The sequence below is a fragment of the Sarcophilus harrisii genome, chromosome 3, assembly GCF_902635505.1.
Source record: "Sarcophilus harrisii chromosome 3, mSarHar1.11, whole genome shotgun sequence".
Taxonomy (NCBI): domain Eukaryota; kingdom Metazoa; phylum Chordata; class Mammalia; order Dasyuromorphia; family Dasyuridae; genus Sarcophilus; species Sarcophilus harrisii.
The window spans coordinates 193,035,622-193,058,669 of record NC_045428.1 but is presented as its reverse complement, the minus strand read 5'-3'; the positions used below and the strand labels follow the sequence as shown (position 1 = coordinate 193,058,669).

General features: G+C 32.9%; 1 protein-coding gene across 8 annotated transcripts in view; it reads left to right on the top strand.

Moving 5' to 3' along the window:
* Positions 1-23,048, top strand: part of CDKL5 (cyclin dependent kinase like 5) — a 261,926-nt gene that overhangs the window by 178,248 nt on the left and 60,630 nt on the right. For 7 of the 8 annotated variants that reach the window (XM_031958920.1, XM_031958916.1, XM_031958917.1 and 4 more), the window contains 4 exons: positions 3,147-3,267; positions 6,581-6,640; positions 15,001-15,091; positions 16,251-16,440. In XM_031958920.1, coding sequence (XP_031814780.1) covers positions 3,147-3,267; positions 6,581-6,640; positions 15,001-15,091; positions 16,251-16,440 — 462 coding nt within the window. Of the gene's footprint in view, positions 1-3,146; positions 3,268-6,580; positions 6,641-15,000; positions 15,092-16,250; positions 16,441-23,048 lie in introns of those variants that run through there. The other variant, XM_031958924.1, reaches the window with a different exon arrangement.

Genomic DNA, 23,048 nt, shown 5'->3' with positions numbered 1-23,048 from the left:
TGGCTACCTTTGAGTCTCACCTAATGTCCCAACTTTAAGAAAGTTTTCCCTGTCACCCTTAATCTTAGTGTCTTCTCTTTGAGATTACCTTCAATTTATCTTGTAGCTCTCTTTTTTGTACACAGCTATTTGTATATTTTCTCTTCTGTTAGATTGTGAGTTTCCTGAGAACAAGGACTGGTTTTTGCCTTTCTGTGCACTCCCAGTGTGTGGCACTGGCTCAGTGGAGTTGTTAATATGTAGTTGCTGACTTGACTGGATTTCACAGTCACTGTAGTTGGAAAAGGGATTAGTTTTGCTAAAGTAAGGTTAGTGGTATTTCAGGTTCTATAACCAAACTGAAATCTTATTGTTTGATGAACCTGTTTGTTTGCAGGGATGAAAGGATGGTCCCTTGATTTTCAGGATAACTGATATAGTATTTTAGCAGTGTTGCCATGAACCTATTATGATCCCACTTACACATTCTTACTTTTCTTCTCCCCAATAAGTCCTGGAACATTTTTTGATAATTGCCTATCAGGTTTTCTCATTGCTACCACCCTGCATTCTGGAATACTGCATTCACCATATTTCTAGTTTCCCTGACTTAAGAATCTCTATATAGCATCATCATAATAGCATAGATTTAGAGGTTGAAGTGACCTTAGAGAGATCACCAGCTTGGCTGTCCCTTAGCTATCTAAAGCTCAGCATGACCCAAACCAGATTCATTATCTTTACCATCTTCTTAGTTGCCCAATTTCTATTTATGCTCTCTTAGTTACTCTCATTAGAAACTTCAGAATCATCTTGAACTTTTCCCTCCCGCTCAACCCACATGGTCAGTCAGTTGTCTAAATCTTATTGATTCTACCTTGTCAGCATCTTTCACACTGATCCCCTTCATTGCATTCACACAGCTGCTATTTTACTTGAAGGCCTTATCATATCTCGTTTGAGATACTGCAGTGTATCTTAATTGGCCTTCCTGTTCCAGTCTTCACATTCTAATTTATCAGGCATCAAATTTATATTCCTAAAGCACAGTTTGTCTAGTATCTTATACATGTTGTTGTTCAGTGGTTTTGGTCGTGTTCAGCAATTCATGACTTCCCTTTAGGGTTTTCTTGAAAAGGTACTGCAATAGTTATGTCATTTCTAAACAAGAAGAAACTGAGTCAAACAGGGTTAAGTGACTTGCCCAGAATCACAAAGCTGATGAATCTCTTGGATTTGAATTTAGGTCTTCTTGATTATGGGCTTGACACTCTCTACCCTGTGTAGCTGCCTGTCATATACATACTAGGCACTTAATCCATGTTAATTAAGTGATTATTTCCCACATGCTCAAGAAACTCGTAACTTCTTTCTGCTTTTATGAAAAAATTTAAAAGTCCTGAGTGATAGCTTCTTTTTCTATTTGGAAACTTATTGCCTATCTTTCTCTTTTATGCAGTCTGGGTCTCTCCAAACTGAACTGCTCACAATTCTCAGCCCATTCTATCTATTGTTTTCTGTATCTTGACACAGGAGAACTGAAATGTTTTTTCTCCTTATTTTCCCCTTCTAGAATTCGCAGATTCAGAAATTTGTATTATCATGTATCACCTCCTCTAGGAATTGTTTTCCCTAATCCTATCTTATTCCTGAAACCCCTAGAAAATCTTTCTTGCAAAACTGTTTTGCTTGTGGAAGAGCATTAATAATGACTTCCCTACTTTTCTGTCTTGCTGCTAGAACACAATTTTTCTGGAGAATTTTAAAATATTTGATTTAACTACTAATCACTGTAGAAAAATAAAGATGTTAACTATAAAGAAACATAAACTTTGAAAAGCTAATAGCACATCCTGGTCTTCTATAACAGGGTATGTGGGACTGGATTTATTTTTTTTTTTAAGTTTCTATTTATTAACTATTTTATTCCTGATTTTGTCTCCAGTTAGCACTGAAACAAGTTCAAGGGTTTTTAGAATGGGTTGATTTAGTTTGTACTGTTAGGAATAGTCAACTAGTTTTCTTTCTTTTAAAGATACAATTAAGATTATAACAAACAAACACATTAAAAAAGGGAAAAAAGAAAAGGACAATCTTGATTTTTTTTTTTTAAGTGAGTAGTTTATACAGGTACATATTTTAAAAGTTACTATTGCTTTGTTAAATTACCAGTGTTAAAGTACCAAAGGATCAGATTCTCTTTTATTTTATAATTGTGGGTGTCTGATCTAGTGTGTAAACCCCCAATATCTTAAATTGTTCTTGATGATACTAGCAATTGGGTCTGAGAATAAATTCAGAATAAAAGAAAACAAAAAACAACATATGTGTAGTGCTTTTAGTGTGGAAAAAGATACAAGAGAAATGTAAGACATGTCTTCTCATTGCTTACAGTCTTGTTTCAAAGAGAAGACAAGTTTCAAAATAGTAGATGATAAAAGTGATTAAAAAAAACCAGTTCTAGGGACAAAAAATTTCTCCAAGAAAAGAAAGGGATTAATATAAGCTAGACCAAGGAAAGCCTAGAACAAAGAAAGGTAGAACCAGAACTAGTTCTTGAAGATGGATGGGTAGGAGATGAAGAAAGTATGGTGGGTGGAAAGAGTATGTGAAAAGGAGGAATAAATAGTACAACTTGGGTTTCAGTTCTAATCAGAAACTCATAACCTAAATCTTTCTAAACAATTCAACAAATAGGAATTAAGGGCTTACTTATATACCCATTCTGTTTTTGGTACTTGGAATACCAAGTCAAAAATTAAATATTCCCTTTCTTCCTACCTTTCCTTATAAGGATGCATAAGGAATATTCTTGAAATGACAGATGTCCAATATATTTCTTGACATTTTATTTTTATGTTCTTTTTTCCTTGGGAAATACTGTCAAGTTATTTTGTGAGGGTTTTTGATAAAAAAATATTTTAATAGCTATGGAAGAAAAAAAAAAGGCACTTGAGCATAAAGTTATTGCTTGGGCTAGCATTAGGGATTAATGAAATGCAGAATAAAGTCATAGTTTAACACAAAATATTCACATAGTATGAAATGTCTTCTAGAAAAAGATTTTTTTTAATAAAATCATACTGCGAAGTGAATAAATTGATATCCATTACAATTGTTCATACAAAATTTAAAAACTAGCTAATATCTATCTACTTGATGTTTAGAATATGCTTGAATTGTTGGAAGAAATGCCAAATGGAGTTCCACCTGAAAAAGTTAAAAGCTATATCTACCAACTAATCAAGGCAATTCACTGGTGCCATAAGAACGATATTGTTCATCGAGGTGAGTGTGTAATTTTCTAAATTTAACGTATCTTTAGAAATAACTGGAGAGAAGAAATATATGTTTGAATTTATCTTTTCTTAAAAGTATGTAACAGTAGAGTACAAACATTTTCATTCCAACCAAAAATATGTGAGAAATTGTTGCTATTCAAATCACCTTGTGCTTCACTAGATGTTTGTGATGCAGAAAATGATTAGAGGTGATGATATAAGTGCTTTGTTATCTGAAAGATTAGATCCTTTAACCTCTTTGAGGACTCTTAGTAGCAGGGAGGATCCCACATACAAAAGTTTTTTTCAAAGTCAGCCCCCTGGGTAAGGGAACAAAAAGGAGATTCCTAGGAGTCCTTGAGAATAGCACAAGGGCCAAGTATCAACCCAGATTAGTACTTTCTCTGTATATGCTTTTTGTTAATGATTTGTCCTGTTCTCAGGACTTAATGACAGTAGTTCAAGACACACAATTTTGTGTGTTGCCAGTGTGGGATTTTATTTTATTTTATTATGCATATTTGATTCAAGATCTTTTTTCCCCCTCCAAAGGGAAAAGGGGAGGGCAAAAAAATGCTTGATAATTGAAAAAATTGGAATATAACTATATTACAGAAGCACACAAGAGATTATTTCTAGATAGGTTGTTACTGTTAGTGCTGAATGTTTTCATGTATTAAAGCATAACAAAAAATAAGAGAAAAGCAAGCACAAAAAAAAGTTGTCATTTATATCATGCCAAGATTTGCAAAACATTATGCCATTTGAGCCATACAAGTGAGCCAGTGAGATAGACAGATATTATGTGTATTTTTATGTATTCATTTTTTCAGATGAGGAAACTGAGGCTCCTATCTACTAGCATTTCTTTCTTTGGAATGACATCCTCTAACTTGATATCACTCCCTCCCTTCTTCTCTTACTTTGAGTCTTGCACTAAGGATTCATCATTTGACTTTGCCATAATTACACTGAGATCATTTAAAATAAAAGCTTATTTGCTCATAGGCCTTTAGTGTCGAAGAAAAGAGTCGAGAACCTTCAGTCGCAGTATTTTTCTTGTCTTTACTATTATAAAGGATTTTTCCTGACAGTGAAAGGAAATGACTTGTTCTGGTCTGTCTTCTTTCAATCCCATTATCTTCTCTCACTTGTTCTCCAGTGATAGATAGGGCCAGACATTAATTGAAACAACAGTGAATCAATATTGCATAATTTGCAGAGGAAACATTTTTTTTTTCATCTGTTTAGAATATTTATTTTTTCAACTTGTTATTCTGAAAACATCATTGGAAAAGGAAATTTTTAATGAATTAGTTTTATTTATCATAGCACAGAGGGCAATGAAGGCACAATGGTTTTTCCAAAGTTCAGCACAAAGGAATCTATCAACTCTGCTATTGAGATTTCTTATAGAAGGGAGAATTTTCCAAATTGCCAGCATGAAAGTCCCCAGAACCATTTTCTACACTTCAGTATATTAGGAATTTCAAAGGATCAAGACTCCAGAGCTGGAAATAATCCTAAATGCCAGCTAGTGTAATAGCCCCATTTTAGAGATGAAGAAACTGAGGTCCTGGGAGGGTAAGCGATTTGGACACTATTCCAAAAATAGTTCTCATCAAAGGGGAGACTGGGACTGAAGTCCTCTGATTCCAGAGATGGTGTTTTTGTCTATTTTTGGATGCTGCAGCTCTGTGTGGGATTTATAGGTCTGTAAAAATCAGTTTTGATGTTACTGCTATTCAGTTGTGTGCAACTCATAGCACATGGACCATTGCACACCAGACCCTTCTAATAACTCACATTTGTAGAGAATTTTAAACTTGTAAAGTGTTTTACAAATATTATCTCATTATATCTTCAAAATAACTCTGGGAGGTAGGGACTATTATCAGCAATTTACAAATGAGTTCAAATCCTACCATAAGGCACTTCCTTAGCTGTTTGTTCCAGGTAATTCACTTAACCTCTGTCTGCCATCTAAATTTGGACACAAATTTTTTAAAAAATTTCCTTTCATTCTTAAAAATCTCTAAACTACTTTTTATTTGAACTCTTCCAATATAATAAGATATTATTATGATCAAGGTCAACCAAGTCAAGAAACATTTATTAACTGCCTTCTTTGTTCAGGCACTGTTCTAAGCACCGGATGAAGTGCTTTGCAAACCTCAAAGTGCTATATAAGTGTTAGCTACTAATATTTATTGGGAGTTAAAAAGTTAAACCAGGGAAATAAAGTATGGAGGACTTGAAGCATATTGACTATGGTCATGAAATAAGAAGAGATAGTGTGTTGTACACTTAAATGTTTTAATTTTGTCTTCACCATCACATTTGTTCTTTTGTGAAAAATTGGAAAGATCATTTGAGCTTCAGTGACTGGTGTAATGATTATTTGCTCATAAAATCATGTTCTTTTATTTTAGTCTTGAGAATCTTGATAAGTACTTGGTTTAATTTCATTATGTAAAGTATAGAAGTTATGGAAGCTGCATAACAAATGTAAATGAAAATCAACAGTTACAATCCTTAGGACATTATGCTTCATGCACCTTTTCATACCTCTATAATGTGTTCTTTGATATTTTACTGAATGTTGTAGCTTTATAAAAAAAAATTTTAAAGCAGTATACTTTGCAAGGAGGAATAGTTAAACAATTTTCGTGGCCTTTTCCTTTGTCATTCTAGGTTGTATTCTCAATGGTAAGTTAGTAAAAAAAAATGATAAATGTATTCTAAATGGTAAACATGTTTTCTTTGCTCATTTAGCATGATTTACAGCATTGTAACTTATAATCAAGAATCATGCCAACTTGCTAAATGCTTTGTATATAAATAAATTACAGCTTCAAGAAGAATTAAGGCAATAATGCTTGTTATTTTCTGTTTAGTGAAAGCCTTCCTATAGTTCTTCTATTTTCTATGCTTTATTGAAATTTCTATGTTCAATTTTTCTATCTTTAGAAATATGTAGTGTTTTAAAACACATATGTTCAAATTGTTTTTAAATTTAATTTTTCTCCAAGCATTTGTTGTTTTCCATTAGTTTTTTATGTGCTCTACTTTAGTATTAATTTAATATCTTCGAGATTTAAAGGGAGGAAATATTCTGAACTTATGGTCGGCATATTTGTTGAACTACAATTAATTGAAGCTTTAGTATATATTGCATGAAACTTTTTTCCTTGTTTTTTGCTGCCACAGATTGCTATTCAAGTTATTTGACTTCTTTTTAATTCAGCAGGTAAAATGAATAAACATTAGCTGAAGAAAATTAAAAGTAGTTTACCTTTTTAAATACCTTGATATTCCAGATATAAAACCAGAAAATCTCTTAATCAGCCATAGTGACATCCTGAAGCTCTGTGATTTTGGTAAGTTGAAAAGAAATTAGGTCATGTTCTTTATTGGAATAGCGATTCCAGGTAAGTTGTTTTTCAAGATACATTAAAGTGCCATTTATTACCTGGCCTGTTTACATTGAGAAACTTAATATCATGTGTTCTGTTCAGAAATATCATTTCTGTTGAGAAATGAATTATAATAGTATTCCTGCCTCTTAATTATGCAAAATAATTCTTACTGTTTTATAAATTCATATGCACAGCATTTTTAAATGATTATTTCTCAGAAGACAAATTAATACATTTGTAAATCCAGCACCTCATAATGCTAATAATGTATTTTTCCCTAGGAACATAATGACAAATTTTTGAATGCTGCTCATAATTGTGATAGGAATAATTTTTGGGAAAAAATCATTTACATATATATATATATACATATATATGTGTATATATATATGTATCTTCATATATGCATATGATTTATTGATTTGTCATATCTAATAGTTGGATTAATTATATTACAGAAAGATTACTAAAAATAATCCACATGTGATTGGATAGTGCCATCCCTAATAGGATTTTATGTTTAAGTTGTACAAGCATAAAAGAGAATAATACTGTTGAGTAGTATTTATCAGATGATCCTGCTGAATAAAATACAGTAGCAGGTACTTTAAAAATTCAAATTCAGATTATTTTGTGAAAGATATTCGAAGGTATAAATTGCAGTACTGAGGGGAAGAACTTTTATAAGGTAGAAAGTTTGACAAGCCCATGTACTGAACATAATACCCATTAGTTTAAAACTTCATGATATTTTCATTTATATAATGGTTATCACAAATGAAGTTTGCTTTCCAATGCCTGAATAAATGCAGAACATCCTTAAAATAAATGAAATTTGAATAGAAAAGTATATAAACAATACATCTAGTATCTAGTACTTTAAAATGAGAGTATTAAAAGAATTGTTAATCTTGTCTGTAGGATCCTTGCTTTCATTTGATCCCATAATTGGAAGGCAACATAAAATGTCCTTTTAATTTAACAATGTTTTATAAGGCATTAAGTATCTAGAAATAATCTCTTGTGAGAAACTGACCTATGAAATTAATAATAATTTTAAAATAATTTTTAAAAAGGCAGTGGTAGCAATCCTGAGCTCAGGCAAAGAAAAAGCAAAAATCTAATTAAAAGAGATATGGAATAAAACTACATTTTGCTAAAAGGTACCATAGACAACAAAGTAATATCAATGCAAAACATATATGCACCAAGTGATATAGCATCCATATTCTTTTTTAAAAAAAAAATAACTTTTTTTTTCAAAATACATGCAAAAATAATTTTCAACATTTACCCTTGCAAAAACTTTATTCCAAATTTTTCCCTCCTTTCCCACTTTTCCCCTCCCCAGGGAGCAAGTAATCTAGTATATGTTAAATATGTACAGTTCATCTATACATCTTTCCACATTTATCATGCTGCACAAGACAAAAAGGAAAAAAATGAGAAAGAAAACAAAATGCAAGCAAACAACAAAAAAAGTGAAAATACTATGCCCTATCCACACTCAATCCTCATAGTCCTCTCTCTGGATGTGGATGGCTCTCTCCATCACAAGTTTATCGGAATTGACCCGAATCACCTCTTTGTTGAAAGGAACCAAGTTTATCACAATTGATTGTTTCTGTGTACAGTATTCTCTTGGTTCTATTCACTTCACTTCGCATCACTTCTTATAAGTCTCTCCACGCCTTTATGAAACCAGCCTGCTGATCATTTCTTCTAGAACAATAGCATTCCTTTACATTCATATACCATAACTTATTCAGAATACACTCAGTTTCTAGTTCCTTGACACTACAAAAAAGGGCTACTACAAACATTTTTGCCTATGTGAGTCCTTTTCCTTTTTTTAAGCATTCATATACTTTAAGAAGTTAAGTGAATTAGAGTTTCATGACCAATCAAAAGATAGAGAGCTTATAAAATATATCATTTTGATTATGTTAAATTAAAGAGTTTTTGCATAAACAAAACCAGTTCATTTAAGATTATAAGGGAAGCAAAAAACTGGGACACAATCTTTATAGTGTCTCTGATAAGTCAAAATTCTCAAATATATGGAGAACTGAATTTCTTAGACTATAAGCCATTTCCTCATTGTCAAATAATGTGTACAGATTTTTTTTTTAGATGAAGAAATTAAAGCTGTGGGAATACAAAGAAGTGCTCAAAATCACTTTTGAGAAATGCAAACAAAAACAACTCTGAAGTGCCATCTCCTATCAGATTAACAAATACAATAAAAAAAGGAAAATAATAAATGTTGGAGAGTATTGTGGAAAATGGGGACACTACTGTACTGCTGGTAAAGTCTAACCATTTTGGAGAGCAACTTGGAACTATACCCAAAAGACAACCAAACTCTGTATACCCCTTCATACAATAATAGTACTACAAGATCTATGTCCCCCAAAAAAATCACAAAAGAAGGAAAAGAATATATGTAAAGTGCTCTTTTTGTATAAGACAACTCTTGAGGTTCCACTATACACTTCTTAGATTGGCCAAGATGACAGGAAAAGATAATGATGAATGTTGGAGGGGATGTGGGAAAACTGGGATGCTTATTAATACATTGTTGGTGGAGTTGTGAAATGATTAAACCATTCTGGGGAGCAATATGGAACTGTGCCCCAAAAGCTATAAAACTGTGCAAATTTGATCCAGCAGTGTCTCTACTGGGCTTGTATCCCAAAGAGATCATAAAAAAGGAAAAAGAACTCACATGTGCAAAAATGTTTATTACAGTCCTTTTTATAGTGACAAGGAACTTGAAACTTGGAGCAGATGCCCATCAATTGGAGAATGGCTGAATAAATTATGGTATATGGATGTTAGAGAATATTATTATTCTATAACAGGATGATTTCAGAGAAGCCTGGAGAGACATATCAAACTGATGCTGTCAGATAAATCATTATACATGCCAACAGCAAGATTATGCAATGATCAATTCTCATGGATGTGGCTCTTTTCAACAGCAAGGTGATTCAGGTCAGTTCCAGTGGTCTTATGATGGAGAGAGCCATCTGCACACGGAGAGAGAACTGTGGATACTGAATGTGGATCACAACATAGTATTTTCACTTTTTTGTTGTTGTTGTTGTTGTTTGCTTGCATTTTGTTTTCTTTCTCATTTTTTTCCTTTTTGATATGATTTTTCTTGTGCAGAATGGTAATTGTGGAAAGAAAAATTGCACATGTTTAATATATATTGGATTACTTGACATCTGTGGGAGGGGGTGGAGAGAAGGGAGAGAGAAAAAAATGGAATATAAGGTTTTACAAGGGTGAATGTTGAAAATTATCTTTGCATATGTTTTGAAAATAAAAATCTTTTTTAAAATAAATTAAAACATGTTCTTTTTGCATGTAAAAACATTTATAGCAGCCTTTTTGGGGTGGCAAAATATTGGAAATTGAGGGGATGCATATAAATTGGTGAATGGCTGAACAAGCTGTGGTATATGAATGTAATGGAAAATATTCCATTATTGTGCAATAAGAAATGATAAACAGGCAGATTCAGAAAATTCTGAAAAGAGTTGAATGAACTGATGCAAAGGGATATAAGCAGAACCAGAAAAACTTTGAATACAGTCATTGTGTAATGATTAACTATGAATAAATAATCTTTTCTCAGCAACAGAATAATCCAAGACAAGTACAAAAGATTCATAAAGGAAAATGCTGTCCACATGCAGATAAAAAACTGATGGACTGTGCAGAGGAAAGCACCCTTTTTTAAAACTTATTCTTTTTCATGTATTTTTTCCTTTTTGATGTTTCTTTCAGAGCTGTGACCAATCTGAAATATGTTCTACATGATAGCAGATTTTTAACCACTACAAATTGCTTATCATTTTAGGGAAAGGGGAGGGAAGAGGACAAAAATGTGGAAATCTAAGTCTTATGAAAATGAAGGATAAAAATTGTCTGGATGTGTAAATCAGAAAGATCAGATATTATGAAAAGACCAAAAAAAAAAAAAAAACCCCTCCAAAAAACCCCCAAAGCTCTACTCCCAGCATACAACCTCTGGTAGGTTCTAGTAAACTAGAAAGGCTTAGAGGGCATGACTTATGATAGACTTGCAAGTCTGTTGTCAAAGGACCTATCTAGGAAGAAGGATCACCACCAGAAGATTAGCCAGTAGACAATGAGCTTTTTAGACCTTGCAGTTTATAAAGGCCTTTTACAAATGTGTCATAGCATTTATATCATTGTTTGTTCTCAAAGAGGACCATAACATCAAAAAGGCAATGTCATGACATGAAAGTGATTTGGATTTAAGTGAGGGAAGTCTGTACAAGGTCATCTGACTCACTTTCCCTTCTAGAGCCATCTGGGTCCAGTGGCCAGATATAGTTCAGAATGACTGAAGATGGCCCTGGATGCAAGTGGGAGACCTTGGCTTTTTTAAGGTAAGGTCTTTAACAGGTCTTGGTTTGACTAAGGTCATATCTATTCAGTGATTAAGGCTAGGTAGCAATTGATGCAAAGAATGGCCTCTTTTGCCTACTTCCCTCCCCAAAAAATAAATGCACACAGGTGCGCGCGCACACACACACACACACACAACACACAAATCTGAGAGGTGAAGACTCTCAAGGTTGCTAGCCAAAACAGAAATGATTGGTATTTACATTCACTCTGAATCAATCAAGACCCAAACCATGACACACATTTTTGAAGAATATCTTCTTTTGTTTTTTGTGTTTTTGGTGTTTTTTAAAAATATAATTTAGCTTTTCCTTTAGTCTTGACATCATAAGCACATGTAGAAAAGATACCCTCTCCCATTGCATATTTTCTTGTTACAAATAAAAACCAGCAAAGCCACCTGCAAGTGATTACATTCAACCCTAGAAGAACACTTTTTTCTTCAAAGAACTTGGCATATTTCATTTTCTGTTTTTCAGGAACATCATACATTTATTCAGAGATTGACTTCCTTTTATTCATCTTTACATTTTCCCCCTGATTCTCATACTTTAAAAAAAGAAATTTTAACATAACAATAATAACTAATGCTTATATAGATAGTACTTTTAAGATTTACAAGTTGCTTTATAAAGATTGTCTAATTTGCTTCTCACAAAAATCAGGAAGTTTTTGAATTTATATCCCCACTTTATAGATGTTGAAACTGAGGCTTAAAAAAATTAACTAACTTGCTAAAGGTTCTCAAGTGCTGAATTTGAACCTAGATCTTATTTTTTCCTGAGTATTTTAAGAAAAATGTGAATTTTGTTTTCAATTTCAAACGTCCATTGAGAAATCAAGAAATATACCTAGTCACTATTCATTGTCTTTTGGATTGTGGTAGTTCATTATAATAATCAGAGTACCTAAATTTTTCACATTCATTTATCTTTATTACTGTTGCTGAATAAATTGTTCTGGTTTTGGTCACTTTGTATCAGTTCACACAGATCTCTCCAGTTTTTTCTGAAATGATACCCTTCATTTCTTACAGCAAGATAGTATTCCTTCACATTCATTTATGATAATTTGTTAAGCTCTTTCTCAATTTATGGACATCCCCTCAGTTTCCAATTTTCTGTCACAAAAAGAGCTACTATAAATGTGTTTGGACTAATTCATGGCTCCACCAGTAGTGCATTAATATACCTATTTTCCCATGTCCTTTCTAACATTTATTTTCCTTTTTTTCATCTTAACTGTTCTGTTTATCATCAGAAATGATGAATGTTATAAAGTGATTTCTCAAAAATATTGTAATTTGCATTTCTCTAATTTTAGTGATTTTTAGAGAATTTTTATATGACTTGATAACTTTGATTTTTTTTCCCCTCTGAAAACTGCTTATTCATATCCCTTGACCATTTATCAGTTAGAGTATGGTATTCTTCTAAATTTGGCTCAGTTCCCTATATGTTTAAGAAATAAGACCTTTATTAGAGAAACTGGAGACTCCATGGGATTATTCCCATAGCCCCATTCCAGTGTATAAGTATTTTAATATAATCTGTGAGCATAATCAAATAAAATGTGTGCATATTTATTATGTAACTAAATATAATGTAGTTCAGTATAACTAAATATAATATAGTTCGCAGGGAGAACATAGCAATTGAGGGAAATCAAGAAAGGCTCGGTGTATTAGATTGTACTGAAGTGAGAAAATCTAAGAGGCACAGGTGAGAAATTAATCCCTTCTGGGAATGGGGTACAGCTTGGGTGAAGAATAGAGAATGTTTTTGACTGTATCACTAAGTATTTGATAAAGTTAGAAAGCTATGTTTGAGTCATTGTGAAGGACTTTCAGTGCCAAACATTGCCCATTTTGTCTATTATGATCTTTAGACCTTTTTTGTTTAAGAATTTCTTCTATAATTGAATTATTCACAAAAAAATAAAATAAATTATTTCAGTTATGGGAAACTAAGAAGCTTTTGTGAATTTTTCATCAGTATAACAGGGAACGAAAGCTATTGATTGGGGAAAATCTTTGTATCACATACAAAGTCTGATATACACAGGTAATTAACAAACATAAAACACTAACAGTGTTAAGTAATCTAAGAATTCTAAAGGAATAATTGCAAACTGCTAACAAGTGAGGTACGAGCAGTATCCCAAGCTCAATTTTCCCACAGGCTAGGCTAAGTTTTTTTTTGTTATTGTTGTTTTGTTTTGTTTTGTTTTTTAATGGTATTGAGTACTTCCTTGAGACAATATGGACAATTATAGGCAGGGAAAGTAAGCCTAATTGAAAGAATGCTGTGTACTTGCTCTATACCTTTTGATAACTATTAGATAGACTGTGAGTCCCTCATTTTGTTCTATTCTTAAAACCAGACTATTGGATTAGTTTGAGGTCTGATCTACTACAACTATCATATGAAAGGTTGCTCTGTTACTTAAGAGAAATGCAAATCCAACAGATGCACAGAAGATTACTAAAAAATGGAAACAGTGTTTGGAGGGGCTATATGACAGACTCTTTTGTACATAAGCTCACATTTATATGCTTTGTGTTTCTATTCTGGAAAACAATTTGGAATTATTCAAAAAGTAGTGACTAAAACGACCATAATTCTTTGCCTAAAAATCCCATTACTGTGTATGTGTGCGTGTGTGTAAGTGACAAGGAGGCCATAAGCAAAAAGAAAAATCCCATGAATCTCAAAATATTTATAGTGGAATAGTAGGAACTAGGGATAAAGCATATGTCCATCATTTTGGGAATGACTAAACTGGTAACATAAATATAATGGAGTATTATTCCTGAAAGAAACACTGAATATGAAAAATTTAGAGAAACTTGGGAAGATACATAACTCATACAAAATGAAATAAACTGTATTAAGAAAGACAAGGACTACACTAACATATATGGGAAGAACAAGGACAACAATAAAACAAGTGAAACTGAACACTGTACAATTATGATCTGTAAGCTTGTGCCTAGAGAACCATTGCAAAAATGAATTTCCCCCCTTTCTTTGCAGAAATGGGGTCTTGTAACTGTGGAATATTGAATATACTCTTAGATTTAGTTAATATCTTGATGGGTTTTGCTGAATTGCTTTTTTTTCCCTTTTAATAGTTTGTTATAAGGGTTGACATGCTGTGGGTCAGGAAAAGAAAGAGCTATATTTGAAAATGAAGGTGAATTAAAACAAGAGCTATTAATTTTTTTAAAATGAAAGTTAAAAATGGATTTTCCCCCAAACATGGTTGTGAAAAGTATCTGATTTTGTCCTTTTCTAATTTTTTATTTTGAGTTTAATATTTATTATATGTTAAAAGATTTTGGTTTAAACTTAATTTTTTTCCATCTGCTTTTTAGTTTTCCCTGCAGTTTTTATTTAAAAAAAAAAAAATCTTTTGATTTAGTAATTTATGTACTTGGGTTTAACAGACACTGGTTTTAATTGCTTTTGTTTCTCCCTATCTAATCTGTTTTAAGATTAGTCTTCAGAGATAGAATATTCAAGCAAAGCACATTGGGTAATATATTCACATTTACATATCACTTTAAAATGTGCAAAACACTTGTCATAACAATCCTGTGAGGTAGGAGTTGAGGCATTATCCTCATTTTGTGGATGAAAAAGTTAAGGTTTTGAGGATTCAGGTACCTTCTCTGTTTTCATATGTATACTAGAACCAATAAATCACTGAGGCAGAATTTTAAACCAATCTCAGTTCCATGTTCAACGCCCTGCATATTGCTTCTTATACTAATAAATATGGGCATAGGTATTAATATGAAAATCCCAGAATAATTTTAATTTTATACTAAAGTTAAGAACTATACTTTCTCAATAATTTTTTTTTGCTTTTAGGTTTTGCTCGGAATCTATCAGAAGGCAACAATGCTAATTATACAGAGTATGTGGCCACCAGATGGTACCGTTCTCCTGAACTCTTACTTGGGTAAGGAATAATTTCCCAAAGTACAAAGTCTAAATCTTTCTTGATCATATACAATGAATTAGTAAGGAAAGTAAACATGGTCTGAATTGATTAGTAATATAGATTTTGATTGAGTTATTATTTGTGTACTTATAAATGATTGCCTATCTATCTGTCTATCACAGAATCTGTGTACTTTACCTTAAGGAGGGACGTAAAGCTAATCTCTAGCTGAGTCAAAATGATAGAGTTGAGGGGGGAGTCTTAAGAATTGAAATGTTAACTTACAACTGAATGTTGGCAGGACAGTAGACTCAGAACAAAACTATAATCTGGAATCACTTTACATAAGGACACATAGCCCAAATTTCTCAGTAGTCCCAAAGAAAATAATTTCATTAATTGAATATTGAATATTAAATTGAATGGATATTAATAAAAATAATTTAATAAAGCACATTGTAAGCATTGCTGCCCCTAGTGATATTCTTACCTAATCATGAATGCCATTTAAATCACATTTCATTTTAAGTTAAAAAAAAATGTAAATGTTTCCCCACAAGAATGTTGAAAATGAAAACATGTCTAGTGCTTTCATGGGATAAACTTCTTTTATCTGGAAATAGATAGAACAGCTAATTTCCCAGCAATGTAAGATGAATGAGATGTTGCCCAAAGGAAAATATACACAGATAAAGTTGAATCAATTGTATTTGTCTTTAACACAGATCAGACTATAATAAGTCTTTAAGATTTTAAAATATGAGTATGAACAATTTTTTAGATAGTACAAAGGAAAGAACCTCATTGGAGGTTGGGGTGATTTTATTTTATGCTTTTAAATACTAGCATTCAGCACAATTGCCTTATACATGATAACATTTCAATAAATGTTTATTAATTAAATCATTGAGTACTTACTAATTGAATAAATAGATCACAGAATGTCTATTTTAAGTGACTATATGCATTGGAATAATTATATAATGTCTGACAAAAAAAAGAATTTCTGTAATTTTTCATTTTACCATATAAACACTCACTCTACTTGACACTTTTCTGTTACCTAAAATGCTTAAAGATGTTCCAAAAACACTAATCTTTTATTTTTTTAGACAAAACAATTTGGAAATATTTTATTTCTTTAATTGGTGTGATAATTATTCCTTTTGCTTTTCAGAGCTCCCTATGGAAAATCTGTAGATATGTGGTCTGTGGGCTGTATTCTTGGGGAGCTTAGTGATGGGCAACCTTTATTTCCTGGAGAAAGTGAAATTGACCAACTTTTTACTATTCAGAAGGTTCTAGGACCACTTCCATCTGAGCAGATGAAGCTCTTCTACAGCAATCCTCGTTTCCATGGGCTTCGGGTAAGATATTCCTTCGAGGGGGTGGGAGTAGATACTCTAGAATTTTACTTATTGTTTATTAGCTTTACAAGTTAATCTATTTATTGAATATCATTTCTTTTCCCACTAAAATATTTATAATTCCTCATAAATTTTTTTAAATCTCATAAAGTGTTCCTTAATAACTGGAGAGAAAATAGAATAAATTATCATGGACAGTTTTTCAAATTTAAATATATTCATAACTGTAGAAATTTAAGATTTCTAAATCTTTTTTTAGCAAGTCCAAAATTTATTCATTTTTCTAAATCTTTGCAAAAACTGTCACATTATTTAAATAGCATATTTTGAGGGGAAATAGATGTGTGAATAGTCTTTGGGTGCATGGAGAACTACATCACTACTACAGATCATTGTCTTCTCTACAGCTTAAAGAGAATTACGTCAGGGATTCTGAGATTTCAGCACTTAGCCAGGATTCTATATTCCACAGGTGTCAGAGGCTTTGAGCTCAGACATTCCTGACTCTGAGGCTTGCCCTCTATCTGCCCTATTATTTTTCTATTTAGGAATAAGGATAAGTGTTATAAATATGAACATTAATATTATAAATAGAACATATGCATGTAATATACACAAATTTTTAGCTTAGTTAATATTTTAATTTTAATTAATTTATTATTATTTATTTATTTATTTATTTACTTATTTATTTTTTGCAGAGGCAATTCGGGTTAAGTGATTGCCCAGGGTCACACAGCTAGGAAGTGTTAAGTGTTTGAGGCCAGATTTGAATTCAGATCTTTCTGACCTCAGAGCTAGTGCTCTATCTACTGCACTACCTAGCCGTCCCTAGCTTAGTTAATGTAATGTAAGCCATTTGAAAACAGCGAAAGTTTTATTTTTGCCTTTGTATGCCTATCCTTTATCTTTTTACATAGTCGGCATATAAGTTAATATTAATTTTGAAAAGATGCCTTGTATTAATCACGCTATAATTCACATTATACTTATTAAAGAGTGCCTTTTTGTCTCATCACAATGAGAAGAAAAGTAGTTTTTAAAAAGCAGCATATTGTCTCAAGCTGTCCTATTTCTAGTACTCACAAATCTTTTAATAAAAGCACTAGAAAAAGATTGTTAGGAAGTTGAGCCACTCTTGACATTATATATATTAAATTTTTGTGACAGATGGACAGTTAGCCAGTTGCTCACTTTCTCCTCCTTTCCCTCAACACTCTCAAGACTATTTTGAACAATAACTAAGCTCTTCTGATATAACATGTCACTTGGTAGCAGGCATGAAAAATAATCTGATTTTCCTTGCCCATAGACTTCTAGTCTTTTTCTGGTAAATTATTTATATTCTCTATTTATTCTTTCACCATATCCTTCACACCTTAATTAGTTCCACTTTTTATAATCCTTGTCATACAAACATCCTCTCAGTTATCTCTCGCTCCCACGTGAGGGAAGTGGGCTTAGGGGGTAGGAGGAAGAGAAGGTACATAACTGGCTAACTGTACTTCTGTCATATAAATTGGAAGAATATAACTCCAAGAGTGCTTAAACCTTCTTCCTTTTCTCCCTTCTTCTCTTCCTTTCTCCCTCCCTCCCTTCCTCCCTTTTCCCTTCTTTCTTTCTTCTCTTCCTCCCTCCATTCCTTTTTCTCTCCCTTCTAGTACTTTTATAAAAAGCTTTGAGTTCTAAAACACATGCTAAATTCAATAATCCCTTTTATCGCTGCTCTATTACTTAGCCGAGGTCCTTAAAAAAACTATCTACACTTGTTGCCTATACTTTCTCTACTCTCCACTCTTTTACAATCTCTGAAATTTGGTCTTTCAAGAAATGTGTTTCCCCCATTAAAAATGTTTCCATCTTTTTATTATCCAGTGTCCCAGGAAAGTTATTTTCATTGTTGTAAGAGAGGACATACCACAGTGACTTAAGCTAAGAGTTAATACTTTAGAATTATAGGAAACCTTTCCCAGTTTTATCTGTTTAAAGCCTACCTATTCTTGAACATATCTTAAATCTCTGTTTCCTTATGAAGCCTTCTCTAAGATGTGCCATCCAATGTTACTACTTTCTGACTACTTATAAATATTTATATGTTTAGTTTATTGCTTTATGGTTACACAATTCTTATTCTTTTTCCTAATTGGCTCATGTAAGTCTTGTCTGTGCACGGATGAGAATCCTCATATTCTTTGTTCTCTGCTAGCATTTCTAGACTCACCCTTTGCCTGGCATCACTCAGTAGTCTCTCCTTTGAATTTCACCCCTTTCTTAATGAGGTCAGTTCTTGAGTTTACTTTCTCTCCTCCCCAACTCCTACTCTTATATTAGAAAGGAAAGGGAATGAGCATTTATGTAGCACCTGCTTTTGTGCTGGCCACTATGCTAAACACTTTGTACAAATATTGCTTCATTTGATCCTTACTACAACATTGATGCTATTGTTATCCTCATTTTGCAGCTAATACTTAGTATATGAGGCTAGATTCAAATTCAGTTCTTCCTTACTCCAAGCCCAGCACTCTTATCTATCCATAGTTGCCTCTCTGCTGGAAATTTTTGACAATCTTCCTCAAACTTCCTAGCCTTCTAATTTCAGAGCTACTTCAAATTCTATTGCCTAATCTTACATGCCATCTCAGACAAACAAAATTCAAGATCATATCTTGAATTTTACCAATAACAACAAAAAACCTTGAGGTTCCTCTATCTGATCTTAACCTATTATTCTGTCTCTCCCCCTTCTTAAATCTCCTTCGACCCATTTTGACCTCTAATCCCTCTACCATAAGTACTTTCTCAGGTTATTAATCCTATTGTGATAACTCTCCTCCTTTCCAGTCATCTCCCATTGATTAATTAACTAATTCTAGTCCATACTGTTTTCAAATCCCTTACTTCTTTGTCCTGTCATAATTCATATTTTACTAAATCCCAGCCTGGACTTGCTTCCACCATTTGTTTCCACTACCCCTTTCCTGTGTGTTGTCATCATTGGAGAAAGTCACAACACTTTGCTAACTTAGTACATAACAGATTTATTTTACCTAATCTCAGTCAGGCCCTTATTACAGCAAGGAACTCCTTTCTTCTGCCCTATTTAATTCCTTGTCTCACTTTCCACTGAAACTATTCCAAACTTCTTTTTTCAGGCTTCTCATTTAGCAATAAAAAACCAACAAAATGTCATTCTACAAGTTCTTTTATGATAAAAGTGTCTCCTATTCAAATCTAAATTCATTCAGGTTAAACAAAAACTCTTGGACAAATAAGCATCAGGTGAGTTTTAAAACAAGGAGATATTTGCTTACCAAAAATTTTAACCACTATGATTAAAATATGTGATGGAAGAAGTTCAGAGCATATTTTAAGTCCAAGATGGACTTCCTTTAGAAGGTGAGGTCTTCCAGATGAGCATGGTGGAGGATATTGTTTATATATTCCAGCCTATTCCATAACCAACAGTCATCTTTTCATTGTTTTTTATGTGAAGTTTATTTTTAATTCCACAGAGTCAGTGATGTTCTAATGCTATACTGCCATAATAAAACACCCCTGATAAAATGTATTTTTAATAAATTTGTTGTTGTCATGGGAAGCTTCTCAGAAGTAATCTAGAATGCTTTCCTTCTTGTTTTAAACTTCATTTTTTCTATCTGTCAGAGTATGTAATATTGGGCAAGTTCTATAGGGTACTTATTAGGATGCTGTTGAAATATGTGCAATTAACATTCTCTTTCTATGTAGTCTTTACTGTATGGGTGGAATGGCCAAACTCTTTTGAATTATTAGAAAACTATTCAAAAAGCTCTGCAGCATGTTGCACACAACACAGTGTCATCTGCAAATAGATCTATTTGGAGGACTTTACTAAGTACAAAGAATCCTTCCTCAACCTAATCTCTTCCCTTCCCCTTCCCCTTCCCCTTCACAATAGTAAATATTTTAATTGAACATCTACTTCCCTGTTTTATTCTTTACTTGATTTTTATTTTCAGAGAATATTGACCAGGGTTATTTCTATTGTTATGTCTTTCAAGGAATAGTAGATGATAATTATTCTAGAGACACTATTATAAAAGATCTTGTAAAATAAAGTTTTGTTCTTGTAATCAACAAACAGTAAATCTGATGGCTTTTTTCTACAATTTTCAGTCAGTTGTGAGATGGTAAAAGATGTAGTCCATTGTTGAATATTGAATATCGGGAAACCCTTTTTGTTCCTTAAGAATTTTCATTAAGGATGTTCTTGATACATGTGTAGCTGACTCACATAAACATTTTCTTTAGATGGGAGGGTAGACACATAATTAGTTATTAATGTTTCCTCCATCACTTATTTCTGGTATTAATAAGTTTCAATATTTCTTCCACACCTTTGTTATTTTTCCTTTTATTCAGATAATTCAATTATCAGTCCCTTAGTGCTCTCAAAATTCTATTGTTTCCAGCACAAATTTTCTGCAAATATATTTGATCCAGTCTGCCTCCCTTTCTTCATATTTTGTTTGGTGCCATAAGTAAAAATTGTAATAACTGACTTATCTGACATTTTAAGTTTACAAACCTCTTTGCATTATTGTATTTAATTCTCACAAACATTTAGGGAGGCAGGGGCCACTGGTTGATGGAGATACTGAATCTAAGAAAGGGTAAATGATTTGCCAGTGAGTGGTCAAGGCAAAATTTGAACCTAACTTTGTGGCACCAAAAATTCCATACATGAGCCCACATTGCCTCCCATTAGAGCAGAAAGGAATCTCTGAGATCTTTCAGGCCTTCATTTTACAAATGAGGAAACTGAGTGCTTAGAGAAAGAGAGTGCTTAGACTTCCCCATAGGCACAATAGTTTATGTCTTTTGCCTCAAAACCTTTTCTTCCAGGAAGTGAACTATGGGGATCCTGTGGAACTACTGGTTATTTTCTGTAATGGATAGAAAGGAAGCCCTGCAGTGCCTCTTGGTCTGTAGCCTGTCATTTGGAAAATATTATTTCTCAGTAACTAAGGTGCTAAGACCACATCCTTAGGACTGTCCTTATTCTTTTGAGATAGGCTGTCTGCCTTAATTCATGTTCATTTATTTTTACTCTTCTACTTTCTCTTTCCATAATTCATCTCTCTCTTCTTCTCTCCTATTTCCTCACAAAAGTGAGCATCTTTATCTCTTTTTCTTGCAGAGCCTATGCCTCAATTATTATTAGGTATTTTAGAGTCCAATTTCTTAAACTATGAGTCCTGATCCCATGTGGGGTCTCATAAAGAATGTGGGGGAGTGTGAAATTATGATTTTATTATGGAAATATTTGGTTTGTATACCTGTTTTACATATCTATATAGTATATACTTGGGGTCATATAAAAATTTCTCAAGCAAAAAGGGGTCACAAGTGGAAGAAGTTTAAGAAACCCTGCTCTTAGAGGAGTCCCTAGATAGATAAGATATTCAGTGATAGCAAAACTCATCTAAAAAGACTAGTTCTATTTAAAACCTTAAAACATGTCAACAACAACAAAAGAAGTGCCTTTAGAAAAGTCAGTGGCTTAAAAACCTGGATGTGACTATGGCATACTTTTGTAAGTTGGGAGGGATCTTGGAGGGCAGCTAGCCCAACTCTCTTATTATAAAGATGAGGATATTAGCTCTCAAATTACACAGGTAATTGAAGAGAGCCTGTCTTCTCTCTCTTTTCACTGTATCTTTCTTTCACACCAAGCTGATGGCTTTCATTTTGAAGCAATTTTAGTCCATTCCCTTAGCACAATGAATTTGATTTGTTGCATTCTCATTCTGTTTTGTTTCCAGAATCTTGGCTTGTGAGTGGAACTGTAATACTTTATTACTTCAGTCTGTTGCCATGGAATTTAATCTTACATTCAGTTCCATTTAAGGAATTTTTAAGTTGAGCATCTTCAAGAAAATGATAATTTTAAGTTTTTGTTGTTGTTATGGGATCTATTATTTCATTCATTTGGAAATTTGTGGTGAGGAAATTCTTTACCAATGGATACCAGCACCTGCTCTGCAATGTAATCTTAGAAAGTGCCCTGAGGCAGTGGTTCAGTGACTTGGCTAGCATCACATAGTCAGGCTATATCAGAGACAGGATTTTGATTCTTTGTCTTTCTAAGCTCCAGGACAATTCTCTTTCTACTTTGTCCCAACATCTGAGTATAAAAACCAGTACATTATAAATGTATGTTAGAATTCCTTGCTTAACATTGACTTATCTCTGAAAAAATAGAGTCACTTCTGGCATAAAAGGCCTCTGGATTATGCATTTAGTAGTCACTTAAGTAAAATATGTTTGTTAAACAAAAAATACTGTGGCTAATGATTGGAAATGAGGGATGAGTGAGAGTAAAGAATTCAGAATGATAAACAAAGTCATGGTCCTGAATGACTGCATTACACATGGCAGAAAGGGGGAATTTGGAAGAAAAGTTTGAGGGTGTGCCGTAGGGTAGAGTGCTGGAGGAAGGTAACAAGTGTTGTTATAAACATGTTGAATTTGAGATAACTATAGGACATGGAGTTTGAAAGACCTTTAGGTATTGCTGACAAATTATGTGCTATATTTCTGGTCAGCAAGGTTTATCTTTTCTACCT